Below are 16470 nucleotides of genomic sequence, written 5' to 3'. Positions count from 1 at the left end.
AGCCTCTCTTCATAGGAAAGTCGTCCCATCCCCACTATCATTTTCGTCACCCTTCTCTGTACCTTTTCCAATTCTACTATATCTTTTTTGAGATACGGAGACCAGTACTGAACACAATACTCCAGGTGCGGTCGCACCATGGAGCGATACAACGGCATTATAACATCCGCACACCTGGACTCCATACCCTTCCTAATAACACCCAACATTCTATTCGCTTTCCTAGCCGCAGCAGCACACTGAGCAGAAGGTTTCAGCGTATCATCGACGACGACACCCAGATCCCTTTCTTGATCCGTAACTCCTAACGCGGAACCTTGCAAGACGTAGCTATAATTCGGGTTCCTCTTACCCACATGCATCACTTTGCACTTGTCAACATTGAACTTCATCTGCCACTTGCACGCCCATTCTCCCAGTCTCGCAAGGTCCTCCTGTAATCGTTCACATTCCTCCTGCGACTTGACGACCCTGAATAATTTTGTGTCATCGGCGAATTTAATTACCTCACTAGTTATTCCCATCTCTAGGTCATTTATAAATACATTAAAAAGCAACGGACCCAGCACAGACCCCTGCGGGACCCCACTAACTACCCTCCTCCACTGAGAATACTGGCCACGCAATCCTACTCTCTGCTTCCTATCTTTCAACCAGTTCTTAATCCATAATAATACCCTACCTCCGATTCCATGACTCTGCAATTTCTTCAGGAGTCTTTCGTGCGGCACTTTGTCAAACGCCTTCTGAAAATCCAGATATACAATATCAACCAGCTCCCCATTGTATAATAAAGAATAAAAGTCCCGAAAAGTTTGCAGAATCTCATCAGTTTGATTAGTAATAATCTGATTAGATGAGTTTTTAATGCTCTTTGCCATTTTCGTGGTGGTGGTGGGGGGAGGTTCTGCACTGTGAGAATTAGCTGAAGTAATTGTTTCTTCTTCCTTATCAAATTTTGGAGTGGAGGAGTAGCCTAGTGGTTAGTGCAGCGGACTTTGATCCTGGGGAACTGGGTTCGATTCCCAGTGCATCTCCTTGTGACTGTGGGCAAGTCACTTAACTCTCCATTGCCCCAGGTACAAAATAAGTACCTGTATATATGTAACCCACTGTGAATGTAGTTGCAAAATACCACAGAAAGGTGGTATATCAAGTCCCATTTCCCTTTCCTCTTATCAAATTGTAACAAATTATGTATAATTGATTAGCATTTTTTGGCATTCTGATGCTTACTAGTTTTTAATATTTTAGTGTTTTGTCTTTTGCTTTTTAGGAACAAAAGATCACTAATGGGAGAACCAATCCCTTAAAGCGTACTGTAACAGCTGGCTGCTACTATGGGTAAGTAAATAAAGCAACTGTCGGAACACTGTAGTCTCATTTCTGTTTGGCTTAAAATATTGCTAATCAAAGAAACAAGTCTGTTGGAAGCTTACTTCTTAATGATAAAATGCCTTGTCATCAGCAGCAGATGAATCCATTAACTGATGGGTTGTATCCACCTACCAGCAGGTGGAGATAGAGAACACTGAAAAACCATAGTGCCTCTTGGACGGCTAGCCCCAACTGCCTTCAGTATTTCTCTATCTCCCAGCAGGTGTGGACGTAGCTTGATCAGCTCCTGGATTTCAGACTGCCTGGGGCGGCTCCTGTGCTTTGCCAGTTGAGCAGGGGTGTTGTGGCTGGTGGTGCCCACTTTAAAGGCATATAGGTTCGCCCTTTCCCTGCCTTACCCATTCCCCTCGCCTCCCAGAGTCCCTCTGTTGCTGCCTGCCTCCAACTGTCCTCACAGCGTTAAAAAAAAAAAAAGCGCACTTTTACTGCGTGGCTGTTCTGAGGCTTTTTCCAGAGATTCTGGTTCTGTACAGCTTGACCGGAACTCGTTGACTCGGTCTTCTGAGGTGGGAGTGGTGCCCAGCTCTTCCGGGGAGGTCCCGCGGGCGCCGTTCTGAACGGGGTAAGTTTTGGCGCGAAGCCGCCATTTTATTACTATATTTCCGTCCAGTCGGGTGATGGCTGCTGAGGGAGTTAAGCGCTGCTCCCGTTGTGGTAAACGCAGATCAGCAGTGGGGCTGTGTAAAACGTGCTCCTTAGACGCTCAAGCTAGTATGAGCATGGCGAGCGATGTTTCTTCCCGCTCGATGGAGCTGGCAGAGGAGCCATTTTGGAAGCGCCGCATGCCTCGACCCTCGCGTTTGCGGAGAAGTCTCAGTGCAGCGGGACGCCTAGTTTAGAGGCTGCCAGAGGAGCTCCTACATCCGTTTCTCCTAATTCGGAGGCGGAGGGCCAGGGTGAGTTTTTCTCCCCTGAGTTTGTGCTTTTAATGCATAAGGCTTTTATGCTGAAAAGAGCTCTGCCGCAGGTGTCTGACACTGCGTTGCATCCTGGCTTCCCGGGGATGGCTTCAGATGTTATTCCCCCCCCCCCCCCCCCCCGAGCGTTGGAAACACGCTAAACATAGATGGGTTAATTCCCCGTCTGAAAGTGGCGCATATCTTCCCCCCCCCCCCCCCCCCCCCCCCCGTGATCGGGCTGTGGGGAGTCTGAGGGATCTGGCAGGCCCTCAGGGACGGATGATCCAGAGGAGGGTGTCTGTTTGCCACTGGATTTGGATGATCCCAATGCGGTCCGGATTTTCCACCACAACGAGCTGCCAGCTCTCATTACTGACGCCTTGCAGGCCATCTCGATTGATGATCCTGCTGAAGGCGAGGCCTCCTCTGTTAATCTTAGGATGGCATGTACTTACAAGCCTACTCGGGCCTTTCCGGTGCATGACTCCATTCAAGAGCTTATTTCTGCTCAATGGTCTGACCCCAATGGGCCGTTGAAAGTGGCCAGGGCTATGGGTCAGCTTTACCCTCTGCGTGAGGAGTACGTGGCCCCTTTGGGGATGCCTAAAGTGGATGCATTGGTCACGGCGGTGACAAAAAAGACCACTCTCCCGGTAGAGGGAGGGGTCGCTTTGAAAGACATGCAGGACCGGCGGCTGGAGTCCACGCTGAAGCGGTCCTTTGAAATTGCGGGCCTTGCCTTGAGGTCGTCTATTTGCAGTTCCTATGCAGCCCAGGCATGTCTTTCCTGGCTACAGCAGGCAGTGGAACAGCCTGCCGATGGTGCGGGGCCCCTTTCTGAGGTTGCCCCGCGGATGGAGTCGGCCCTGTCATTTTTAGCTGACACCCTTTATGATCTGGTCAGAGCTTCGGTTAAACAGATGTCTGTGGCGGTTTCTGCCCACCGCCTTCTTTGGCTGCGGCATTGGGTGGCTGACATAGCCTCTAAGCAAAGGCTGGTGAAGTTGCCCTTTCGGGGACTTCTGTTATTTGGAGCGGAGTTGGAGAGGATTGTTAAAGTCCTGGGGAATGCTAAACCCCAGCGGTTACCTGAGGATAGGCCGTGGCCTTCTTCCAAGGGTCAGGTGGTTCCCTCCTCCTCTAGATCTCGCTTCCGTGAAGCTGGAAGGTATCGCCCGGTGCGCTCTGCTGGATTTACTCAACGTGCCCGTTTTCAGCAGAGGAACTCCTTTCGCTCGGACAAGCGATCCGCAGCGGCCGGTGCTAGGCCTGGAGTTCAAGGGCAACCCTCTCAATGATGGTGCACCGGTCCACTCCTCCTCTACAGCTGTAGGAGGACACCTTTCCCTCTTTCTAGAGGAGTGGACCAAGATTACCACGGATCAGTGGGTCCTGGACCTGATCAGAGAAGGTTACCGATTGGAATTCAGTGCCCTGGTGAGAGACGTGTTTTTGGAGTCCCGATGTGGTACTTCCTTCAAACGGGCAACGGTAGAGGAGACCCTACAAGTATTGTTGCACCTTGGGGCGATGATCCCCGTGCCTCCCGCTGAACACAGCTATGGTCGTTACTCCATTTACTTTGTGGTGCCGTGAAAAGGCGGGTCTTTTCGGCCCATTCTCGACTTGAAGGAAGTCAACTAGTCTCTAAGATTGCGGCATTTTCATATGGAAACCCTGGGCTCTGTCATTGCGGCGGTACAGCCAGGAGAGTTCCTCTCGTCTCTGGAGCTTACTTGCACATACCTATTTGGCTCCCGCACCAACAGTTCCTCCGATTTGCGGTGTTGTGAAGACATTTCTAGTTTTGGGCCTTGCCTTTTGGCCTCGCCACAGCTCCCCAAACCTTTTCAAAGGTAATGGTGGTAGTAGCTGCCTTTCTCAGGCGAGAGGGTATCTGGGTTCACCCGTACTTAGACGACTGGCTCATCAGAGCGGACTCGGCAAAAGAGAGTCATCATGTCACAGCCAGAGTGGTCACAGTACTGCAATCTCTGGGTTGGGTCGTCAATATACCCAAAAGTCACCTGATCCCCTCTCAATCTCTAGAATATTTGGGGGTCCAGTTCGACACGGCCTCGGGGTTTGTTTATCTACCCGAGCAAAGGCAGTGCAAGCTTCAGAATCAGGTCCGTCTGCTCCTGAGAATGCCTCGCCCACGAGCTTGGGACGTTGTCCAGCTGTTGGGGTCAATGACGGCCACCTTAGAAGTGGTGCCGTGGGCGAGAGCGCATATGAGACCTCTGCAGATTGCCCTTCTTCTACGATGGTCTCTTATGTCCCACGATTATCAACACAGACTCATGTGGCTCCCTGCGGCCCGACTCAGTATGGAGTGGTGGCTCTCAGACAGCATGCTGCGGCGAGGAATGCCGCTAGCACTTCCCGAGTGGTGCCTGGTGGTAACAGATGCCATCCTGAAGGGCTGGGGAGCACATTGCCAGGGAAGCTATGCCCAAGGTCTATGGACATCCGAGGAAACGGGGTGGTCCATCAATCGCTTAGAACTGAGAGCGATATTTCAGGCGCTTCTGGGCTTTCACAAAACTGGAGGGACTGGCTGTCAGTTCTGTCGGACAACACAACAGCAGTGGCCTATATAAATCGACAAGGCGGCACTCAGTGCAGAGCACTGGCCGCGTAGGCTGCTCTAATTTGCCACTGGGCCGAGCTGCATCTGCAGCTTCTGTCAGCAGGTCAGAGCAACGTGCAAGCCGATTTTCTAAGCAGGCTTCAAATCGACCCAGCGGAGTGGAAACTGGCAGATGAAGTGTTCCTTCAGATCTGTGCCAAATGGGGAAAGCCCGTAATGGATCTTATGGCGTCAAGCACAAATGCCAAAGTCCCGTCCTTTTTCAGCAGGCAGAGAGATCCTCACTCGGCGGGGTTGGATGCCTTGGCTCAACCCTGGCCTCCGGGCCTTCTGTATGTGTTCCCTCCTTGGCCCTTAATAGGGCGGCTTCTCCTGCAAATTTGGCTACATCAAGGTGATCCTCATTGCCCCGGATGGGCCCAGACGGCTGTGGTATGCGGACCTCCGGCAGATGCTGGTGGAGGTTCCCCTTCCTTTGCCTCTGGTTCCGAACCTGTTGACGCAGGGCCCGGTGACCATGGAGGATCCATGCCGCTTTGGTCTTACGGCATGGCTATTGAGAGGGCGCAATTGAGAGACAAGGGCTATTCTAACAAGGTCATCTCCACTCTCTTGCAGGTCCGCAAGCGTTCCACTTCCGTTGCCTATGCTCGGATCTGGTGCCAGTTTGAGGCTTGGTGTGCTTCTAAAGCGATCACACCCATGTGGGCTTCTGTCTCGCCGATACTGGACTTTCTGCAGGATGGTTTACAAAAAGGCTTGGCCTATAATTCCCTGCGTGTTCAAGTGGTAGCATTGTCATGCTTTTGGGGTGGGGGGGGGGGGGGGGGGTCGCTGGCCTCTCCCTGGCTTCACATCCGGACATTGCACGGTTTCTGAGAGTGGTGCTTCGGCCCCAGCCTCCCGTGCGGCCCCCTTGCCCGACCTGGAACCTGGGGCTACTATTAAAGGTTCTTCAGTGTTCGCCCTTCGAGCCGCTGAAGCAAGCTTCGGAGAAGGATGTGACTCTAAGACGGTCTTTTTGGTGGCCATGCATCGGCGAGATGGGTATCTGAGCTCCAGGCGCTGTCCTGTCGAGACCCTTTTCTGCAATTCTCAAAGTCCGGAGTAACGGTACGTACTGTGCCTTCCTTCATGCCTAAGGTGGTTTCAGCGTTTCACCTAAACCAGCCTATCTGTTTGCCCTCCTTTACTAGGGAGGAGTTCCAGAATCCTTTGGGCAGTTGCACCTCCTGGATGTGCGCCGGGCTCTGTTGCAGTATCTGCAGATGTCAAATGCTTTCAGGACCTCTGATCACCTTTTTGTATTGTTGTCAGGTCCTCGCAGAGGGTCTCCAGCGTCTAAAGCCACTATAGCCCGTTGGCTTAAGGAAGCCATTTTTTCAGCATACCTGCTGTCTGGCCGGCCTCTGCCTGACGCCTTTAAGGCTCATTCCACAAGAGCGATTTCCTCCTCTTGGGCTGAACCTGGAGCACTCTCTCTTCAAGAGATATGTAGTGCAGCAACTTAGGCTTCTAAGCTTTCTTTTGCCCGACATTACAGGCTGGATGTGGCTGCCAGGAGGGACGCGCTTTTTGGAGCACAAGTGCTTGCGCGTGGTGTGGCTTGTTCCCGCCCTATCTTTTTGGACGTGCCCTAAGGTGCAGGAGTTTTGGGCGAGGGTGAGAGGATTTTTAACCCTCTTGTTAGATCACGAACTCAGTGGATCACTGAAACAATTTTTGTTAGATGTATCTGGTGCTTTTTTTCCCCCTATCCAGAACTGCTAGTATTTTAAGCCGCAAGTTGTGTCTAGTGGCTGAGAAGGTCATTCTGCAGTATTGGACGTCCTCGGAGCCTCCGGAGTTTTGGCACTGGAGGAATCAGGTGCATCCTTTGGCAAGTTGGAAGGCGAGGGAAGCTAGGGAGTCCTCTAAGCGCAGAAAATCCTTCTTGCAGGCTTAGAATCCGTATTTGCAGTATTCGAGGCCTCGAGGCCGCAGCCTTCTTGTTAATAAACTGTAGGATTGGGGTAGTGCTCTCAGCTCTAGGAAACCAGAAACCAGTGTTGTTGTTAGGTTGCTGGTATTGACCTGCTTCCGGGGAGGGGGGGGGGGGGGGGTTAAAGTGTTAATTTAGGCCCAGGTGCTGTCAGTCAAAGGCCTGGCCGAAGTAATGTATAAATGGGGGAGGGGCATTTGTTTGGAGTTTAGGATACAGAGAAAGGGGAGGGGGGTGGGGTATACTTAAAAATCTTTGTATTTGATGACTGCTCGAATGGAATGGAGAAACTCAAGTTGTTTATAATGTGTGCTTTTGGAATGGTTTCCATTTACTGTTTTTTTGATATGTTGTCATCAATAAAAATATTGAAACATAAAAATGTGCACATTGAAGTTTTAATACTCATTTAGATTTCTTTTTCTCATTGTTTTTATTCAACAGATGAGCAGCAAGTTTTGAATGCAATCATGCAGGATTTGGCTGTTCTTCATAAAGCCAGTCGACCTGCTTTATCTCTACAAGACATGGGAAAGGTGAAATCGTCACCAAAAACACAGGTAATCTGCATACTGTTTACTACATCTTTTTGAGACAACATGTACTATGAAATTGAAGGGCTTATTTCTGAAACCCACTAAGTCCACTTTCTGCAAAGAAATGATCTGTAGTTTAGTGTGTACAAAGGATATTGTTATGTACCAGTGTAAGTAATTGTTGAGATCAAAAGCATGTTTGTCCTTTGCCTGCAGTCAAGTTAAAAATTTTGTTTCCAAATCGGCTAAGTCCAGGTGGATGTTAATTCCAAAACCAGCTAAGTCTTGTGGTCCCAAAGAAGGAGGGTTCCTATCGGCCCATCCTAGATCTCAAAAAGCTCAACAGAGCTCTCGCGTTTCTCCATTACATAAGTACATAAGTACATAAGTAGTGCCATACTGGGAAAGACCAAAGGTCCATCTAGCCCAGCATCCTGTCACCGACAGTGGCCAATCCAGGTCAAGGGCACCTGGCACGCTCCCCAAACGTAAAAACATTCCAGACAAGTTATACCTAAAAATGCGGAATTTTTCCAAGTCCATTTAATAGCGGTCTATGGACTTGTCCTTTAGGAATCTATCTAACCCCTTTTTAAACTCCGTCAAGCTAACCGCCCGTACCACGTTCTCCGGCAACGAATTCCAGAGTCTAATTACACGTTGGGTGAAGAAAAATTTTCTCCGATTCGTTTTAAATTTACCACACTGTAGCTTCAACTCATGCCCTCTAGTCCTAGTATTTTTGGATAGCGTGAACAGTCGCTTCACATCCACCCGATCCATTCCACTCATTATTTTATACACTTCTATCATATCTCCCCTCAGCCGTCTCTTCTCCAAGCTGAAAAGCCCTAGCCTTCTCAGCCTCTCTTCATAGGAAAGTCGTCCCATCCCCACTATCATTTTCGTCACCCTTCGCTGTACCTTTTCCAATTCTACTATATCTTTTTTGAGATACGGAGACCAGTACTGAACACAATACTCCAGGTGCGGTCGCACCATGGAGCGATACAACGGCATTATAACATCCGCACACCTGGACTCCATACCCTTCCTAATAACACCCAACATTCTATTCGCTTTCCTAGCCGCAGCAGCACACTGAGCAGAAGGTTTCAGCGTATCATCGACGACGACACCCAGATCCCTTTCTTGATCCGTAACTCCTAACGCGGAACCTTGCAAGACGTAGCTATAATTCGGGTTCCTCTTACCCACATGCATCACTTTGCACTTGTCAACATTGAACTTCATCTGCCACTTGCACGCCCATTCTCCCAGTCTCGCAAGGTCCTCCTGTAATCGTTCACATTCCTCCTGCGACTTGACGACCCCGAATAATTTTGTGTCATCGGCGAATTTAATTACCTCACTAGTTATTCCCATCTCTAGGTCATTTATAAATACATTAAAAAGCAACGGACCCAGCACAGACCCCTGCGGGACCCCACTAACTACCCTCCTCCACTGAGAATACTGGCCACGCAATCCTACTCTCTGCTTCCTATCTTTCAACCAGTTCTTAATCCATAATAATACCCTACCTCCGATTCCATGACTCTGCAATTTCTTCAGGAGTCTTTCGTGCGGCACTTTGTCAAACGCCTTCTGAAAATCCAGATATACAATATCAACCGGCTCCCCATTGTCCACATGTTTGCTTACCCCCTCAAAAAAATGCATTAGATTGGTGAGGCAAGACTTCCCTTCACTAAATCCGTGCTGACTTTGTCTCATCAGTCCATGTTTTTGTATATGCTCTGCAATTTTATTCTTAATAATAGCCTCCACCATCTTGCCCGGCACCGACGTCAGACTCACCGGTCTATAATTTCCCGGATCTCCTCTGGAACCCTTCTTAAAAATCGGAGTAACATTGGCTACCCTCCAGTCTTCCGGTACTACACTCGATTTTAGGGACAGATTGCATATTTCTAACAGTAGCTCCGCAAGTTCATTTTTTAGTTCAATTAATACTCTGGGATGAATACCATCAGGTCCCGGTGATTTACTACTCTTCAGCTTGCTGAACTGACCCATTACATCCTCCAAGGTTACAGAGAATTTGTTTAGTTTCTCCGACTCCCCCGCTTCAAATATTCTGGATGGAAATGTTGCGGTCAGTTATTGTAGCTGTGCATTCCGGCGAATTTCTCACGACACTGGATTTGACGGAGACTTATTTGCACATCCCCATTTTCCAGGTACACTAGTGTTTCCTTCAGTTTGTGGTGTTGGTCAGCATTTTCAGTTTTGTGCGATGCCGTTCAGCCTTGCAACGGCTCCCAGGACCTTTACCAAGATCATGGTGGTGGTAGCAGCTGCCCTTTGCAGGCAGGGTATTCTGGTCCATCCTTACGTGGACGATTGGTTGATTTGGGTGAAGTCGTATCAGGAGAGTTGTCAGGTAACTGGTCCAGTTCTTGGAATCCTTAGGATGGGTGATCAACCCGCTGAAGAGTCATTTTGTTCTGGCGGAGACCTTTGGAGTATATAGGGGATCTCCTTTGGCATGCTTCAGGGAACTGTGTTCCTTTTGTAACTGCTAATTCTCAAGCTGCAGAGTCAGGTACGCACACTCTGAAGTCACAGAGCTCCTTATTCTCAGGACTATCTTCAAGTGTTAGGTTCGATGGCGGTGACCATAGAACCAATGCAGTGGGCCAGGGCTCACATGAGTCTGCAGTAGACACTTCTCTCCAGATGGTCGCCTCAGTCGGGCTCCTTATGGATCAAGTTAGCCTCTACCAGTGAAGGTGCATCAGGATCTACGGTGGTGGCTCTGGATGAGCAACTTTGTCAAAAGGTTTACGGCTGGACTGTCCATCTTGGATGGAGGTGACCGTGGATGCCAGTCTCGGGGGCTGGGGAGCTCTCTGCATGGGGCTGCTGGCACAAGGATGGTGATCTATGGAGGAGTTCAGTTATTCTATCAATCTGTTGGAGACCAGGGCAATTCGTCTCACATGGTATGAATTTTCTGGATGGCAGAGTGGTGCAAGTGCTGTTGAACAGTGGTACAGCGGTGGCATACATCAGTCGTCGGGGCAGCATGAGAAGTTCCAGGTTGGTGCAGGAGACAGCTGCGCTCATATCTTGGGCATATCGATACCTCCAGGATCTGTCAGCCTCCCATGTCGTGGGAGTCCTCAGTGTGCAGGTGGTTCTCCTCAGCTGTCAGACTCTGGATCTGAAGGAGTAGTCGCTCAGCGCGGAGTCGTTAAAGGTAATAATCCACAGCATAGGGCTTGCTGGTGATGGACTTGATGTCAACCCAAGGGAATGCCAAGGTGCTTTGCTTCAGTCGTAGGAAGGATCTGGACTCGGAGGGCTTGGCTGCCCTGCTTCGCTTGTGACCAGTGGGTTTCCTGTATGTGTTTCCGCCATGGCCTCTCTTAGGTTGAGTCATTTAGTACATGGAACAACATGCCGGTCAGGTAGTCCTGATGGCTCCGGATTGGCCAAGGCATCCATGGTACGCAGATCTCGGGCGTCTTCTGGTGGCACCCGAGCTTCTCATTCCCCAGTCAGTCGGTCTTCTGTCTCAGGGTCCAATACTCATGCCTAGCTCTTGAGAGGGCATGGTTGAAGAAGCGTGGTTATTCTGCTAGGGTGATTGGTACGATGTTGTGTTCTCGCTGACACTCCACCTTGTTGGCGTGTGTTCGGATTTGGATGATTTTTGAGGCATGGTGTTGTGATCGGGAGATTGCCCCTTTGCATGCTTCCTTGCCACAGGTGTTGGATTTTCTACAGGATGGATTTCAGTAAGGTTTGACGTTAGCCTCCCTTAAAGTGCAGTTGGTAACATTGATGTATTTTCAGGGGCATGTGAAAGGCAAGTCTTTGGCTAGTCACCCAGATGAGGGGTGGTTTTTCAGAGCTGTGAATATTTTGCACCTGACCCTGCATCCTTCTTTTCCATCTTGGCATCTTAATTTGGTCCTCTTGGTTCTCGTTCGTCCTCCATTTGAGCCGCTGTCTTCGATTACTATTAAAGACCTTATTCTAATGATGTTTTTGGTGGCCATTTCGTCGCCGAGACACGTATCAGAATTGCAGGCTCTTTCTTATCGAGCTCCCTCTTTGGAGTTCCTAGCGGATCAGGTAGTGTTGAATCCGGTTCCGTCCTTTCTTCCAAAAGTGTTGTCATCCTTTCTTGTTAAACAGTCGTTGCTCCTTCCAGCCCTCTGTGCTTCCAGGGGGGTCGGAGGAGCATAAGTTGGATGTCCACAGGGTATTTACATTGGACGGAGGACTTTCGTTGATCTGACTTTTTTTTTTTTTTTTTTGTCTTGCTTAGTGCTGGTCGTAAAGGTTTAGCAGCTTCTAAGGCTACATTGTCCAGGTGGATTAAGGAGGCAATTAGCTTGGCCTATATTCTCAATGGCAGACGAGTTCCAGAGGGTATTAAAGCTCATTCTACTAGAGGACAGGCTGCATCCTGGGCGGAGAGCTTTTTTGGTTTCTCCAGTGGATATTTGGAAAGCGGCCTCATTGCAGTCGTTTGTCTGGCATTACAGAATGGATGTGCTGGCACATCAGGATGCGGTTTTTGGTCAGAGAGTTAAGACAGCGGGGCTTGTTAGGTCCCTCCCTTGATTTGACTGCTTTGGTATTTCCCACCAATCTTCTGGGCTGGTCCAGATGGACATTAAGGAAGGAGATTTGGAGACATATTTTCAAAGCACTTAGCCTTCTAAAGTTCCATAGGTTTCTATGGAACTTTGGAAGGCTAAGTGCTTTGAAAATGAGCCCCATTAGGTCCTACCTGCTAATTTGCATTCCTGTAGTCCCTCCAGACTGGCCTAGATTCCCTTTGCAGGTGGCGATTTTTATTTTCTTTGTTGCCGTACACTCGTTGGAGGTTGCTTCGTGGTCTTCTGTTGGGGAAAGTTAAAAAAAAAACAAACAAAAAAACCCAAGCGTAAGTTCTATTACATTGGTCGATTGCCAGCATGCATTTCCTATGTGTATATAGGTGCACAGAGCTTCTGTTCTTTCTCTTTCTTTTTCTTCTTGCTTTGTTACTGTGATATACTGAGGCGTACAGGGACTGAGCTGGGCTGTTATTGGCTATCACAAAAATTGGTGTTCTCAGTCTCCACCTGCTGGAATATGTTCAGAACCTTACCAGTCCTTTGGGCCGGTCCGAAGGGGAAAGCAAATTAGCAGGTAGGACCTAATTTTTCCTTTTCCTCTTTTATTTGCTTTCCTTACAAAAAGGTTTGTTGCCCTTAAAATAGCTCCTTTCAGTTTTGCCCACTGCTTTCCAACTTCTTCCATATGTTCCCAGCCAGACAGCAATTTCTTGAGGTAATCTCTCATCTGAATAAAGTTAGTTTTTGAATGAACCCTCTCCACACCTATCTTAATGTTATATTGTACCATCTAGGATGCTGCTAGAATTTTCTGATAGTTATATGCTGGGTATTGTCCACACTGGGCTCCGTCATCCAGATGTGAGAATACTGGGCCTGCTGTCCTCGGAGAACACCTGCTTACTACTACTACTACTTAACATTTCTAAAGTGCTACAGTTTTAACAAAGAAGGACAGTCCCTGCTCAAAGTAGCTTACAATCTAAAGGTCAAGTATGCAGTCAATCAAGTGGGGCAGTCTAGGTTCCTGAATAGAGGCAAGTGGTTATGTGCCGAAAGCTAGAGTGAAGAGGTGGGCTTTGAGTAAGGATTTGAAGATGGGCAGGGAGGGGGCTTGGTGTTTGGGTTCAGGAAGTTTATTCCAAGCGTAGGGTGAGGTGAGGCAGAAAGGGCGGAGTCTGGAGTTGGCGGTAGTGGAGAAAGGTACTGATAGGAGGGATTTGTCCTGTGAATGGAGGTTACAGGCAGGAACGTACGGGGAGATGAGGGAAGAGAGGTAATGAGGGGCTGCAGATTTAGTGCATTTGTAAGTTAGTAGGAGAATCTTGAACTGTATGCGGTATCTGATCGGGAGCCAGTGAAGTGACTTGAGGAGAGGGGTAATGTGGTTATATTGGTCCATGCGGAAGATAAGGCGCGCGGCTGAGTTCTGAACGGATTGGAGGGGGATAGATGATTGAGTAGAAGATTGCAGTAGTCGAGGCGAGAGGTAATGAGAGAGTGGATGAGAGTTTGGGTGGTGTGCTCAGAGAGAAACGGGCAAATTTTGCTGATGTTATAGAGAAAGAAGCGACAGGTCTTGGCTGTCTGCTGGATGTGCGCAGAAAAGGAGAGGGAGGAGTCGAAGATGACTCCGAGGTTGCCGGCAGATGAGACGGGAAGGATGAGGGTGTTGGCAACTGAAATAGTGAGTGGAGGGAGAGGAGAAGAGGTTTTGGGTGGAAAGACAATGAGTTCAGTTTTTGCCATGTTCAATTTCAGGTGACAGTTGGACATCCAGGCAACAATGTCAGATAGGCAGGCCGATACTTTGGCCTGGGTTTCCGCCGTGATGTCTGGTGTGGAGAGATAGAGCTGGGTATCGTCAGCATAAAGATGGTATTGGAAACCATGAGATGAGATCAGCGAGCCCAAGGAGGAGGTGTGTAGATTGAAAAAAGAAGGGGGTCCAAGGACAGATTCTTGGGGAACACCAACAGAGAGCGGGATGGGGGTGGAGGAAGATCCATGAGAATATACTCTGAAGGTACGGAGGGAGAGATAGGAGGAGAACCAGGAGAGGACGGAGCCCTGGAACCCAAATGAGGACAGTGTGGCAAGAAGTAGATTGATTGACAGTGTCGAAAGCAGCAGATAGCTCGAGGAGGATGAGGATGGAGTAGTGACCTTTGGATTTGGCGAGGAGCAGGTCATTACAGACTTTAGAGTGCCGTTTCTGTCGAGTGAAGTGGGTGAAAACCGGATTGAAGCGGCTCGAGGATGGCATGAGAGGAGAGACAATCAAGGCAGTGGCTGTGAACAGCGCATTCAAGTATCTTGGAGAGGAAGGGTAGGAGGGAGATGGGGCGGTAGTTGGAAGGACAGGTTGGGTCTAGTGATGGTTTTTTGAGGAGTGGTGCGACGACGGCGTGCTTGAAGGTGTCAGGGACAGTTGCAGTGGAGAGAGAGGTTGAGGATGTGACAGATGGAGGGGATGACAGTAGGAGAGATGGTGTATGTAAATGTGTTTTTCTTTTTTTTAGTTCCTTTTCGAGTATGTAATTATTATTTTTTTTATTACAGAATGATGTTCGAGTAAAATTTGAACATCGGGGTGAAAAGAGGTAAGAAGGAGAAAACGAAATCTTTAATATGTTTCTGTTGCAGTGTTGTTTTTAGACTAAAATGAGGAACATTGAAGGGAACTCTTGATAGAAAGGAAGAGTAGCAGAAAAACAGAAACATTAGCAATATTTTTCTTACACCAGAAGTTATTGAACCCATCCTGAGAGACCTCCAGCTAATTTGAGTTATTGGATATCCACAGTGAATATATAGAAGTTTATAGTTGTATACAGCACAGGCATTGCAGGCAACTATAGTTATTTATATCTGAAAAACCCGAGGACAGGCATGGGAACTATTGGCTTTAAACTGTACGGCTATACTTTTATTTTATTTTAAAAATACTTGTTGACTGCCTTACTGTTTGTGCAGTGTACAAAATAAAATTTTAAACTCAAAAGAAATTATGTTAAAACTGCCCCACAAGTATAAAGTTAGCTTGTACTTTTCCCTTATAGGTTGTGGTGAATTTTCAGAACGGAAGTATTCATGGTACTTCTGCTTTGAAAACTGTCCCAATGAATTTCTTCATCCATGCCACAGATATAACTTTACACAAATTCTAGACATATAGTTTTATAAAAGACTATTTCTATGCAATAAAACATTTCTTTATTTGTGGAAACCAGAAAAGTGGTGCACTTCAACTTTTTGGTTTGTATTTAAATTATTTGTAAAAAAAAATCTGCTAGAAGCCTTTTCTTTAGAGGTCATCCTAAAGAAAGGCTGCTGGGATTTAACTGATGAAACTGAGATACCATCTTGAAAGAGATTACAGGTTCCCTTGAGATAGGTAGTGCATTTACCAAAACACTGGCATCAGGAGTTTACATGACATTTAAGTTTTGATTGTCTAATGTTGTACATAACTTCTTGATAGATCTATCTATCTATGATTAAGACTTAGCTGTTGAAGACATTAGCTGTCTAATGTGGAAGATGATTCTATGTGGGTTTTATTCTGCTAATGCTTATTTTATTCTGTAATAGATTTTAATGGTGATTTTAATGCTGATTGTTTTATATAAAAAATGTCTGTACATCACTTTGATGATTATGTGGCTGTATAATATATAAAATGTATGTTAAATTATATAGGTCACTTTTTTGGAGGAGCTTAATGGAACATTCTTCAATACCCTCATCAGACTAGTCCAGAACCTGGGTGTTATGCCTATCAACTAGCAGGTGGTGAAAGAGAATACAGAGCAAAGTGCTGTGCCCTCTAAGGACACTGTGCAACTCCAGCACTTCAGTATTTCTCTGTCTCCAGCAGGTGGACAACAGGAGTTCATGTTGCATTTGGTCTGGTGTGGTGAGGCCTGGTTCTGAACCAGTTGGTTAACTGGAACTCAGTAGAGCAAGGAGGTGGAGTTATAAGAGGTGGTTGGTCATCCTAGGAGAATTACACAGAGGAGTCTGAGTCCCACCCCCTCCCCCCCCCCCACTTCCTTCCTTCCTGTTTGTTAGTTGACCCCCCAAAAAAGAGCACCTAAGAAGATTCAAAGAAGAGGGAGCTTTTAATCTGTGGTCATCAATAAATGAGAGCCCTATCTGGGAAGGCTTCAGAGGCAAGCCTGTTTAACTGCATACCTGTTCAATTCTCTCTTGAGGGAGCTTGAGAGTGGGCACCTTCATAGTGAGCTGCTTTAGCCTTTTGCCTTAGTTGCAGTATATTAATTTTATCAGTGACCATGTTTGCTTCTCAATCTGATATGGCAGTTCTGGCAGAGAAAGTGAAGTGCGGCTACTGATGCGGCAGCTGCTGACCTTGCTCTTTGGGGCAGTGTGCTACTTGCTGCGCATTCGTTTCCTCAGCTGGTGCACAGGGGGAGCCTTGAGGATAGCTTCGGCTGCC

General features: G+C 47.8%; 1 protein-coding gene across 1 annotated transcript in view; it reads left to right on the top strand.

Annotated features, from left to right (window-relative positions):
* The first annotated feature begins 1275 nt into the window (after positions 1-1275).
* Positions 1276-16470, top strand: part of LOC115475146 (mitogen-activated protein kinase kinase kinase 2-like) — a 69593-nt gene continuing 54398 nt past the window's right edge. The window contains exons 1-3 of the mRNA XM_030210886.1: positions 1276-1344; positions 7316-7431; positions 14571-14611. Of these exons, the coding sequence (XP_030066746.1) occupies positions 1341-1344; positions 7316-7431; positions 14571-14611 (161 nt within the window). The 5' untranslated portion in view covers positions 1276-1340. The remainder of the gene's footprint in view (positions 1345-7315; positions 7432-14570; positions 14612-16470) is intronic.

This window comes from Microcaecilia unicolor, chromosome 7, assembly GCF_901765095.1.
Source record: "Microcaecilia unicolor chromosome 7, aMicUni1.1, whole genome shotgun sequence".
NCBI classification, from domain to species: domain Eukaryota; kingdom Metazoa; phylum Chordata; class Amphibia; order Gymnophiona; family Siphonopidae; genus Microcaecilia; species Microcaecilia unicolor.
Note: the sequence above shows the minus strand (reverse complement) of the source record. Positions and strands in the feature narration are given on the sequence as shown.